Here is an 11,886-nt window from a genome sequence, read left to right on the forward strand (position 1 = left end):
GGACCATACAATGTATGGGACACAAGTGATGTCTGGATTAAATCTGCCAGTCATCTGTGGCTCTGCTCCCACCCACATCGCTACAATATGTTGTCTTCCAACAATTTAAATTATATTCAAAACATTTTTGAACAAGCGCCACTGAGCCGCAAGGGAGTGCTTGATGAGCCGCATGCGGCTCCGGAGCCGCAGGTTGCCGACCCCCGGTGTAGGGGTATGATTCTCGCTTCGGGTGCGAGAGGTCCCGGGTTCAAATCCCGGACGAGCCCCCAAAAAAAACAAAAAAAAGTTTGACTTTGTCTGTTTTTGAAGGGAAATATAGTAATTCACACCTCAAATAGCAAATAGTAAGTGCTGTATATAAACTGGAATTGTCATGTATTGGCTCACTCTGAGAACATCTCAATCTATAGTTAATCAAGTTTCTTAAATGTTTTTTTAACCGCTCCACTTTAGGTCTCTGATAAAAGAACCACAATCCAAAGGGAATTTCATTCTTTCTTTCTTTTCCACGTCCTTCTCCAACTAGTTTTTATGCTCCCAGGGTTGCTGGAGCCTCTTCCATCCACTTTTTGGCAAAGGTAGAGTGCTCTATGTATGGGTCAACCCGAGGATTTTAAATATAAAAATATAGTGTGGTGCTAAATCAAATGTTGGAATGGAAAATATTACTAAAGTGCATTTTGTAAAATCTAGGTGCCGCTGCCCGTGTGTGGTGGCTCGTTGGTCTAGGGGTATGATTCTCGCTTCGGGTGCGAGAGGTCCCGGGTTCAAATCCCGGACGAGCCCCTTGAGTAAATCTTAGCTTTGCATTTCTAAGAGAAAGAATGCACTTCATCTGTAACTCATATCTTAAATAGTAAGTGGCATACGCAAACTGAACTTGCTATGTAGTGGCTGACATCCAGATCATCTTATTCTATGCATGACATGCCTCAATATCACAAAGTCACTGCAAGAAATCAGATCTTTGTGCCGTGCTAGACCCAAAGAAACACTTGTTAAACACAACAGATCTTTTATTAATTGAAAGTGATGCCAACCTTTTTGTCAAAGTTGACAATGCAGAATCATTAAACAAGAATTACATATTAATTTAAAATTTTCATCCAATTTGTTGAAAAGAAAAGAAAAAAATCCAGGGGAATTGCATCCATTCCTTTTTTAAACCCTAGTCTTCCACAACATTTTGGGCTTCCGCGGTCACTGGAAGTTATCCTGTCCACTTTTTGGCAAATGCAGCGTACACTATGGATGAGTAAATCCAATGATTTTGGTTATAAAAATATAATGTGCCACAGAATCATATGTTGGAATGGAAAATATTACTAAACTGGTTTTGGAAAAGTTAGGTGCAATTTCTGGAACGTAATCGCATTTAGTCCGAATACATTTGTGCAATTCCCCTTGTATGGTGGCTCGTTGGTCTAGGGGTATGATTCTCGCTTCGGGTGCGAGAGGTCCCGGGTTCAAATCCCGGACGAGCCCCTTGAGTAAATCTTAGCTTTGCATTTCTAAGAGAAAGAATGCACTTCATCTGTAACTCATATCTTAAATAGTAAGTGGCATACGCAAACTGAACTTGCTATGTAGTGGCTGACATCCAGACATTATTCTATGCATGACACGCCTCAAAATCACAAAGTCACTGCAAGAAATCAGATCTTTGTTAGACCCAAAGAAATACTTGCTAAACACAACAGATTTTTTATTAATTGAAAGTGATGCCAACCTTTTTGTCAAAGTTGACAATGCAGAATCATTAAACACGAATTACAAATTAATTTAAAATTTTCATCCAATTTGCTGAAAAGAAAAAAAAAAATCCAGGGGAATTGCATCTACTCCTTTTTTTTTAACCACAGTCTTCCACTACATTTTGGGCTTCCGCGGTCACTGGAAGTTATCCTGTCCACTTTTTGGCAAATGCAGCGTACACTATGGATGAGTAAATCCAATGATTTTGGTTATAAAAATATAATGTGCCACAGAATCATATGTTGGAATGGAAAATATTACTAAACTGGTTTTGGAAAAGTTAGGTGCAATTTTTGGAACGTAATCGGATTTAGTTCGAATAAATTTGTGCACTTCTCCTTATGTGGTGGCTCGTTGGTCTAGGGGTATGATTCTCGCTTCGGGTGCGAGAGGTCCCGGGTTCAAATCCCGGACGAGCCCCTTACTTAAAGCCTAAATAAAAGAAAGTGTTTTTATGTCTCCAAAGAGAAAGTATGTACTCATCAATAATTCACATTTTGAATAGCATGTACCATATATTCAGAAGTTGTAATGTATTGGCTAAAAACAAATACATCGCATTTTAAGACCCAGAAACTTGTTAAACACAAGAGATCTATTCTACACCATTTGTAAAAATATATTACTACATTCCTTTTTTTTAACCACAACGTTCCACTACATTTCCGTTCATTTAGACTTATACATTAGAATACAGTGGAGGAGGCCGACACGCCTCCACCAGTGAGCGGATTTCATTTGAGCAGAACACCTGAAATCCAGCTGCATCAAACTCTACTCCAGTAGACCTTTTTATTAAATTATGACTTTAAATCTAATAAATTTTAGAGTAGTTGTAACTGATAAATTCCGAGACTAAAGTCATATTTCCAACCACTCCCATGAGGCAGGAGGCTGAGGAGCATTAGATCTAGAACAACCAGGCTCCGAAACAGCTTCTTCCCTGAAGCCGTCTAGCTGCTGAACTCTGTGTGACTGTTGTGTTCTATATGTTTACTTTATTTATTTGTTCACTTGTTTGTTTATATTTTTCCCCGGGACCTGAGTTCCAATCTCTGCCAGTGACATTAATTTGTCCACTGGTCTGACAATATAAATCCTTTGAATCCTTTGAATATTTATGCCTTAAGAAGTCATAGACTAAATGTATGACTTTTTGTCTCCCGAATTTATTTTAGTCATATATTTATGACTTTAAAAGATTAAATTTACAGCTTTTAGGAAAACTTGAGAAAAAAAACTAAAAAAAGTTACCAAAAAAACAGAATTCTATGATAAATTTCAAGTGGAAAACCCCCACATGCAGACAGTCTGTATATCAACATCAGAAAGGACACAGCATGGAGATGTGGGACCTGTAATGTGCCTCCATGAACAGAAACTGTGGCACAAAGAAATGTGTTAAATCTGATTTTTCTTCTCTTGTATTTTCATTCAAAGACACAAAATAAAATTAAACATTTGTCTTCTTCTTTTTTTTCTATAAAGTTACCCTGAAAATTTTTATTGTTATCTTGTACAAAAGGTTTTTGAACATTTTTGGAGCTTTCACAGCAAAATGAAGCACTTTTTTTCCTGTCGAAATGTTTCGTTTCCATTAGGACAGAATCTGTTACAAACCATTCTTTATCATACCCACCTTAGTTTTTTTTTATTTCACACAATTCCAAACAGATTTTCACAAAAAGCTCCTTCACTGCTGTTCTAAGGATACTAGTGAGAAGCAGCAGGCTGTGAGCGCACTGCTCATATAAAATCACTAAGATTCTTGTGAATTGTGGCTCAAAATGTGAGGATACATCTTATTTGAGGATATATTTTTTAAGCAACAAACGCTAACAGCTTCTTCTCAAAGGAATGTGCGTTGACCATGACTGTGTTCACAGTTGGGCTTAATTTCTGTAAGTACTGTAGGATAACAAAGAACTGGGTGATTCCAATGACTTGATGAGAGATAATTACACATTTAAATCCAGAATGCAAAAATACAATAAAGTGTTTTAAAATGATTTAAACCCATTTTACAAACAAAATTAGTTTTCTCGTGATAATGGGATAGTGGATCGCATTATCACAAGAAAATGAGGGCAGAACAGTTTCGGCTTCCACAACCAAGCAATAAAACAAATGGAAAAACAAAATGATGGCAATGCAAATGACAAGGATGACCTGAAAACCTGACACTCAAATAGACTGAGGATGATCGACTGAAATGAAGACAGCTGTGGATAATTAGCAAATGAAAGCAGGTGAGACTTTGAGAGGGGGAAAACAAGCCTTTGACTGAACATTACCAGAACCAGGAGGAGAACTAAAAACAAAGCACACAATCCTCACTCTGGCAAATCAATTTGATGTAGTTAGAAATTACCACCTGCTACTCCCACAGTTGCCACTCAAAAAAAGCTAAAGATTTTTGTGCAGTTAGACTAGAAAAGAAAAAAAAAAGGTAAATTGCCTCTTTTTAAACCAGTAGTGTGTTTCCTAAAGTGAAATCCTGAAGCCCAAGTGATCATTTTTAATGGACTATTTTGAAAAAAGTTAAGACAGCAACTTGTACATGATTATTATTTATTCATTTCATGAGCAGAGAAAAATATACAATTTAAAATTCAAGCTTCAGCAAAACTCTTTATACATCGACAACAAGCCAGCTAGCACAGGAGTCCGTTCTGCAATACGCTGAACAGAAACAGGAAGGTTCAGACGGCTGCATCACCTGAGTCAGCTGATGCAAGAAGCTCTGCCACCCGTACAAGTTGAGTCGGAGTGAGGCTAGGGACGTCCTCGCTTTAGGTAGTTAGTTGATAGTTGAAACTCCTTTTGGAGATGTTACTTCGCTCGAGCCATAAGCCACAAACAGGATCTTAAAAGGTTACGAGACTGAATGGCAGCCATATCGTATGAGTCAACTTGTACGCGGAAAATGGCATTAAAAAAATCAATTAAAGTATTATCACATTACCAGCCAAAAAATATATTTTTAAAATGTTTTATCTTTTTATAAACCTATATAGACTTAAAGGGTAACCAAACAGGGAAGTTGGAGGTTGACTCCACCCACAGCCGAAATGTGAAAATCTGGTCAGAGGAGTGGGTTGGGGGGCTGGACTGTTATCATTACTGGAGCTGAAGATCATGACATCAGACTTCTGAAACTTGAAACTGGTTTGACCAATCACAAAATTCAACTGTAATAACCTGCAAGGGGGAAGCACACCGGCAGTTCTTGACTATATTTGCAAGTTTATTTTAATTTGTCAAAAATTTGGCAATGATCAACATTTGTAGAGGTCGACAGCCAAAAAAAGTTGGTTTAGTGTTTGGTTACCCTTTAAAGACAGGAATAAATTGGTGACTCAGGCAGTGAGCAAAATGCAGTACACAAATAACACACTGATATATACCAGCTAGCTTCTCACACAGAAAAAAAGAACAAAAACACTTAAGCAACACTGTTTTTTTTCTCTCTTTTGGCAACAATAATTAATATAACAACAACAACATCTTTTTTTATTTGGATTCTTAATAGGTTTTCTTTTGACATTCATGTGGTCTGTAAAATGTAAACAAGTGAAAGCAGACTGACCCCTGCGCTATGATGCAAGGGGGATAACAATGTGTACCATTACGGATGATTTGTTTTTACAAGAGAAAAGGTTGAATGTTAAATTGGAAGATGAAAATAACAAATGTCCATCAACGCTGACAGACTTTGTTGACTGTGTTCTTAAAAATGCTTTAATTTTTTTTTTACTTCTGCTACAAAGGAGAAACATCAGAAATACGAAATTCTGTTTCTTGAACAGCTTTAACAGTAACGTTCACTCACAGAAAGCTTTGAAGCGGCATCGATTCTATAAAGATGAATCAAGCCGAAGCTAGCGTCCTTGAAGCTTCAGCTTTTTTTTCCTACGCAATTCTATATATGCTGTACAAAAGACCAGTTTTCATAAAACTCGCTTAACACTTTATCATTGAGGTTACCACAGTAAGCACAGTCACAAAGCTATCAGAACTCATATTGAAGTTGCTGGTCAATGGGTTGCACATTGTTCTTTGGCCAAATGCTCAGGGTCCTCAGAGTTAATGAAAACAGGTCAGGATTAGTCAAAACTTACTGCGAAGCACCAGTACAACTAGAACAGATAAGACTCAGCCAGAGAGCAAACTTCAGTAACACTCCACTTAATATTTAAGGCAATGTCAGGTCATAGAGAATATATAGATTTCAAAAAGAACTCAAAGGAAATAGTAACAACATGTGAAGAGAAATAGAAAACAGAAAAAAAATCAGGGAAATGCAAATCATGGCTATGTCCAAATTCCCTCCCTACTCTCTAACATCTTAAATTAGGGCGTTGCATGTTGATGTGTTAACAAGTTAGGATTAACATGCTAATATTTATTGACGCAAAGTCAGTGCCATGAATTTGAAGAGCAATTCAAACTCCCATTTTTTTTAAATTGCAAATATGACGTCACCTATTTCCCAAAGTAATATTTTATAACATTTTACAAAGCTGAATTGGATGTTTTTTTTAAAAAAAAGAAGAAATGAATAAATTTTTTTTCACACACACAAAAAAAAAAAATTTCTAATGCAATGCATTCTGGTCTATATTCGTCAATCTAGTGAGCAAACAATGTTTTTTGGGGAAATTTCTGGGATGCTGAATGTTGGAATTGTAGACTCAGACAGCTCTAGAAAATGACAAGCACACTCTATAGTGCACTAGATAGAGAGTAGTGAAGGAATTTGGAAACAATCCACAGGAATTTGCCTGCCAGACATTCGTTTAAAAGCAAAAGCTCAATAGGACACATCTTATCGATATACACTTTTCTAAATATGTGAAAGGACACAAATATTAAACTAATCTGGTTTTCAGCCCTAAAACTAAATGCACATTCACAGCATAAAAGCCTGGATAGTTCTCAGCTAATCTGCTGCAAGATTGCAGCCAAATGGTGAAAAATTCTCTCAGTACTGTGAAAATCCAAGAGTGACACTAGGCAACTGGATGTAAACAGAACCACTGTTGGCTCATTTTCTTACAAAGTTTGGAGTTTCTATGAGCTGAAACACAACTTTACCACTGAAACTAGGATAACCAGGGAAGAATATGTATCTACATGGGTTTGAAGGTGTAAAAAATGTTTGTTCATCACCAGATCCTAAACTGAGGTCAATGCAACATCATGAAATCGATGAATCTTGTCTAAGTGGCTAAAGTGACGACAATAACATATATAATTCATGTTTCAGGGCTGATTTCCACTTTAAGACACTAAGGAGAGAGAAAGAGAGAGAGAAAGCCCCTTTGTCCCTTGAAGTGGGGGTCACAGCATCGTCACCTCTTCCTGCCACTGCTGTGCTGAAGTCCATGACTCCTACAGTGGCGACGCCCCCTAGCTGTTGCTGTGAAGTCATCCACATCAATGTTAAAACAATACACTTGCCAGTATTTTTCTATTCCGTCACTGATCCTCAGTGCTTGAACCAGCTAGTTTTTACTGGAGGTGCTACTTCTGACACTGAAAACTGCACTTTTCAAGTCAGCGTCAATCAACATTTCAGTGTAACAATCACCACAAAAGCACAAAAGCGGGTAATGTCTTATTGTGCCTTTGAATGTGACAATAATCCATAACCATTTTCATGTTTTTGCACTTCTTTGTTCAGTTTAAGCTGCCCTTTAGATAACGATTCCCAAAACAAACACCCTGTAAATTCACATCAGTCATCAATACACCTTTAAATAACCACTTCTTGACACAAGATAGTCTTCTTTTGTTGCACAGTACATGGAAAATCCCAATGAAGAAGTAGGAACATTTATTTGACTCAACAGGGTTCCATGGAGGCAGTTCAGGAAGTATTGTTCAACGGTAATTTTCCTTCAGCCGTGCCAGCGTTTCTTACATCCTCCATCCAGCTTCCTGCCAAAACTGAAAACGATGACTCTTAACCCTGGAAAGGCTTTTATACACAAGGGCTCAGCAGCATTTCACTATAAACACACAATTTTAGTCCAGAAAGAGGCATCGCACGCAGAAGTCTGTATATGACGCCGGGCTTCTTATCCAACTCTTATGGTTGAAGTACTAAAATCTGAAAACATCCAGTGGTTAAAGTGTTCATTCTTCATTTTAAATGCTTCCACACACACTTTCTTCAGCTGCTTTGTTTCCATACAACCTCACTTAGCATCTTCGACTCTGTTGATCAAACACTTGCTGCATCAAGTTTCCCCGAGTGCAGAGTTGGGCAGTTTTCCAGATTCGCAGGATCATTGTCTGCATGGAAAAAAATGTCTTTTCATCCCTCAAATACTTTAAGGGACATGTTTGATTCTAGCAAGATTTTTCAAAGTCATCTCGCATTAGTGAGCTCTGTTTCCCAAAAAGCAAACTCCTGTCCCGTTTACTGAAGTTAGGGTAAACGGCGTTTCGATCTTGAAATGAGAGGCGGAGCTACATCCATATCCAACATCAGTAAGGCATTCTGCACGACTCATTCGTCTGCACCTATGGTTGCTACGTCCATCCTTTTTCCCCCTATATTCTTTTTCTTTCAACCCCGTCCTCCTCCTCTCCTTCCCCCCCGCCCCAGGCCAGTCTCCTAGTTGGGGGACGGGAGGGCTCGTGCCGCTAGAGAGCGGTGATCTGGGTCAATTCTGTGTTGGAACTCCCTGACCCGTGGTTCTCTCCCCTCTGTGGGGGGTCTACCCCCACTAGAGGGAACTCCACGCCTAGTCATGCTGGATTAGGCGTGCCTCCCTCTAGCTCCCCTCCATCACCTGCCTTGCAGCTGTAAACCACCGCCACCTCCCTGCCCATGCTCCTCATCCTCCCGGACTGCTGGGTGTCCAGGCGAAACGGAGACGGTTGGCAGAACTCGCGAAAGCAGCGCTTAAAGTTTTCATCCAGGAAGGCGTACAGGACTGGATTCAAGCTGCTGTTGACATAGCCCAGCGCGATGAAGAAGTGCATCATCACCAGCGTGTACAGGCTGCTCAGATTAAAGCCCAGAGACTGAGCCAGGACCATGATCTGAATGGGAGTCCAGCACACCACGAACGCCGCCACCACCACAAGGACCATTCTGGTGATGCGCCGCAGGTTGCGATCCTTTTCCTTGGAGCCGGACAAGATGCGAACATTCCGCAGGCGTTTGACCATCAGGCTGTAGCAGATGCTGATGATGGCCACGGGGATGAGGAAGGAGAACAGGAACACACAGGTGCCAAAAACTGGTTCCCAGTGACTCTTTGGTTCAGGTAAAGCCACAATGCACTCCACACCTGCGCGGAAACAGAGACACAAACAAGGAGTTGTATTACTTCACTAAATCAACAGAGGCTAATTGGCGTGTAACAATGACTACCAAACAAGTTGATATCGGAAGTATTTCAACATGCAAATGCTGAACTAATAGATTTTTACTTCTAAATAATAAACACTTTATACTAGGAAAGGCAAAAAAAGTGTTTTTATGTCTCTTATTTTGTAATAAACTTCTGAAGTGTGTCGTTTAGGAGCAAAAATGTAATTAACTGTTAATCATGTTGGTGATGAATTTATCACGATTTTCAAAAGCAAAATTGATTGTAAGTATTTGTAAATCTCACAATTAAATGTTGAGTGGTTCATTTGCTATAAAAACAGTGTAGGAGTTTTAGAGTTCAATTCTAACAGTGGTGCCCTTTTGTTCATTATATTTATAGACAGATCTTGAATCGAACAAATAAATGGTGGAAATGTTTGGATTTGGGAACCCTAAAATGCTACCTGGGCTATTTGTGGATAAAGTGATCTTTTTTGGCTCTTCAAGCAAAGACTGTCAGGTCTCTCCCTCCCATCTTATTATATACAGATGTCAGAAATTCACGTTTTGGGTGTCCCCAACTCATGATGTTTTATCAGTTTGGCTGTTCGTAAAATCAAGGGTCTGCAACTCTCTGGTCCTCAGGACGTGTCCAGTACTGGTACCCTAACCTTAACCTAGTTCTGGTTCCCGTCCAGTACCACATGTAGTTCGGATCTGGTACCGGTTCAGGTCCAGTACCACATCTGGTCCAGTGTTGGGTTAGGGTACCAGTACCAGGTTTGGATATCACTGCGCTACGCGTCGTGGTAATGGACCAGCTCTCGTTCGCGGTCCGGCGGTTGGGAACCTGTGATTTAATGGCAACAGCCATCAAAAACAACAAGTTGGGGGCACCCAAAGCATAAAAAAGGGATGCCGAGGGGTCCTTAACCCTTACAGGGTCCGGATGACCCAAGCCTTACATTGATGTGTTATCCATCCCATGACAAATGTGGATTCCATATCTGCCACAGACACCAGTGGATCTAAAATCATTGACAAAAAAAGTTCACCGCGCTGTCTTGTGGGGTCCAGATGACCCCACTCCCAATGTCAAAATACTTATGACAGCACAAGGGTAACACAAACATCAGTATGTGACGACTTGGGAGTGACAATGTGTGGCTAATTTGCTAACCATGGGTCCCCAACCCTTGGGACGCGGTACAGGACACGGTAATGGACGTAGAACCAGTACTAGGTTAGGGTGCCGATTCCAGTCTGTGTTTTTCTGGGATGTCTCTCATCATTATTAATTTCATGTTTAGTGCTGACGTTTACTAATAACAGTATTGCATATTAAGCATCCTTTTCTCTCAGTTTCTGTATGTTTGATCTCCATACATGTAAATGTAATCAGAAACAACATGTTTTCACATTTTCTTTAGGTCAAAGTTCAAAGATGTGTGAGTGTATATTTATACTTGAAGGTACTTTATAAATGTTTTCTCAAATATGTGTTTTAAAGCTTTTAAAAAAAAAGTAAGTTTAGGCTTTTAGCTTCATGTTTTTCCTGTTGTTTGTTTTTTTTTCTTTACTTTTTATTTATCTGAAAAATGATCTGAACCATGAGTTTTGTGATCCGTTACACCCCGACTATAAACTTTCTTTTGCCACTGACAGAGTGAGTCAACCCCCCCCCATACACTATAAATAAAATGCAGCCAGGGATGAAACAATTATCATGTCATCCCTGCAGAATTCCTCTGTCTCTGTGTAAGCAGTAGTTCTCAGATGAAATATATGTCTGTGTGGGTCAAACAGGAAAAAACTACATCTGATAAGTTCACCTCCATGCAGCCGATGCAGCAACACACATTTTCTGAAGGTGACCTGGGGGGGACACACTGCTTTGTGTTACAGCCTAAACACTCCCAGTTTTAAAACTGAGTTAAAGGACAATCTCTTTCCAACATGTGCTTTAGGAATTGATTGTTTTCTCTTTGCCAGTGCACAGACAACAACCATGACCGTACATAAACCACACAATCAAACGGAAGCATTCTCCCGCATCTAAAATTCTCCCCTCAGGGGCTCCAAATGGGATTGGCTTTGGTTAAAGTCTAGGAATTAAAATGATGCAAAGCTTACATTTGAGCTGTAAGGTTAACCAACCGCTGGATGAAAAACCAATTTCTATGGTCGGGAAGGCAAAAACCGAACCAAAAGTTGACAATTCTTCCAGACAAAAATAAGAGCATGCACTTATCTTAAACTGCTTGAGTTTGTTATTGTTATTGGGTTTTTGAAAGTTGACAGAAATGTCTCCAAATGACTATTTACCACTTTATGCCAATTATTTTAGTTTGAGATTTAACATTTTTGAATCTGTTGCATTTATAAAATCATTCAAACTCACAGTGTAAATAGTAGTGCTGTCATGTGATACATTTTTCGTGTAATTAATTAATCGCGACCTGTAATTAATTTGTTTTATTTTTTTACCTTTCAGCTTATCCCTTCAGGGGTCGCCACAGTGAAGTAGCTTCCACTGCTTCATACAGGCGGTTTGGCAGAGATTATAATGCCGTAATATAATTGAAATTTGCTACATCGTGACCCAGTAAAACATCATAATAAAACTAAAAATGTGGCTTCATGGAGGATTTTTTAATTTAACAAAATCACAACCTTAACTTTTTACACCACCAAGGGTTTTATTCAATCATGACCAATTAAGATAACAAAAAAGAAAAACATCAGGTCCAGAGTGCTCTAATTTGCCCGATCAAAAAAACAATAGGAATCATTTTCTG

At 39.1% G+C, this 11,886-nt stretch overlaps 1 protein-coding gene and 3 non-coding genes across 4 annotated transcripts in view; 3 read left to right on the forward strand and 1 right to left on the reverse strand.

Annotated features, from left to right (window-relative positions):
* Positions 1-717: 717 nt before the first annotated feature.
* Positions 718-789, forward strand: trnap-cgg. Its single transcript has one exon. It is a non-coding gene; the product is annotated as a tRNA-Pro (tRNA).
* Positions 790-1,416: 627 nt separating this feature from the next.
* Positions 1,417-1,488, forward strand: trnap-cgg. The gene has a single exon. It is a non-coding gene; the product is annotated as a tRNA-Pro (tRNA).
* Positions 1,489-2,106: 618 nt separating this feature from the next.
* Positions 2,107-2,178, forward strand: trnap-cgg. Its single transcript has one exon. It is a non-coding gene; the product is annotated as a tRNA-Pro (tRNA).
* Positions 2,179-7,498: 5,320 nt separating this feature from the next.
* Positions 7,499-11,886, reverse strand: part of oprl1 (opiate receptor-like 1) — a 115,965-nt gene continuing 111,577 nt past the window's right edge. The window contains exon 6 of the mRNA XM_024293327.2: positions 7,499-9,065. Coding sequence (XP_024149095.1) covers positions 8,518-9,065 — 548 coding nt within the window. The 3' untranslated portion in view covers positions 7,499-8,517. The remainder of the gene's footprint in view (positions 9,066-11,886) is intronic.

Source organism: Oryzias melastigma, linkage group LG7, assembly GCF_002922805.2.
Source record: "Oryzias melastigma strain HK-1 linkage group LG7, ASM292280v2, whole genome shotgun sequence".
Taxonomy (NCBI): Eukaryota; Metazoa; Chordata; class Actinopteri; order Beloniformes; family Adrianichthyidae; genus Oryzias; species Oryzias melastigma.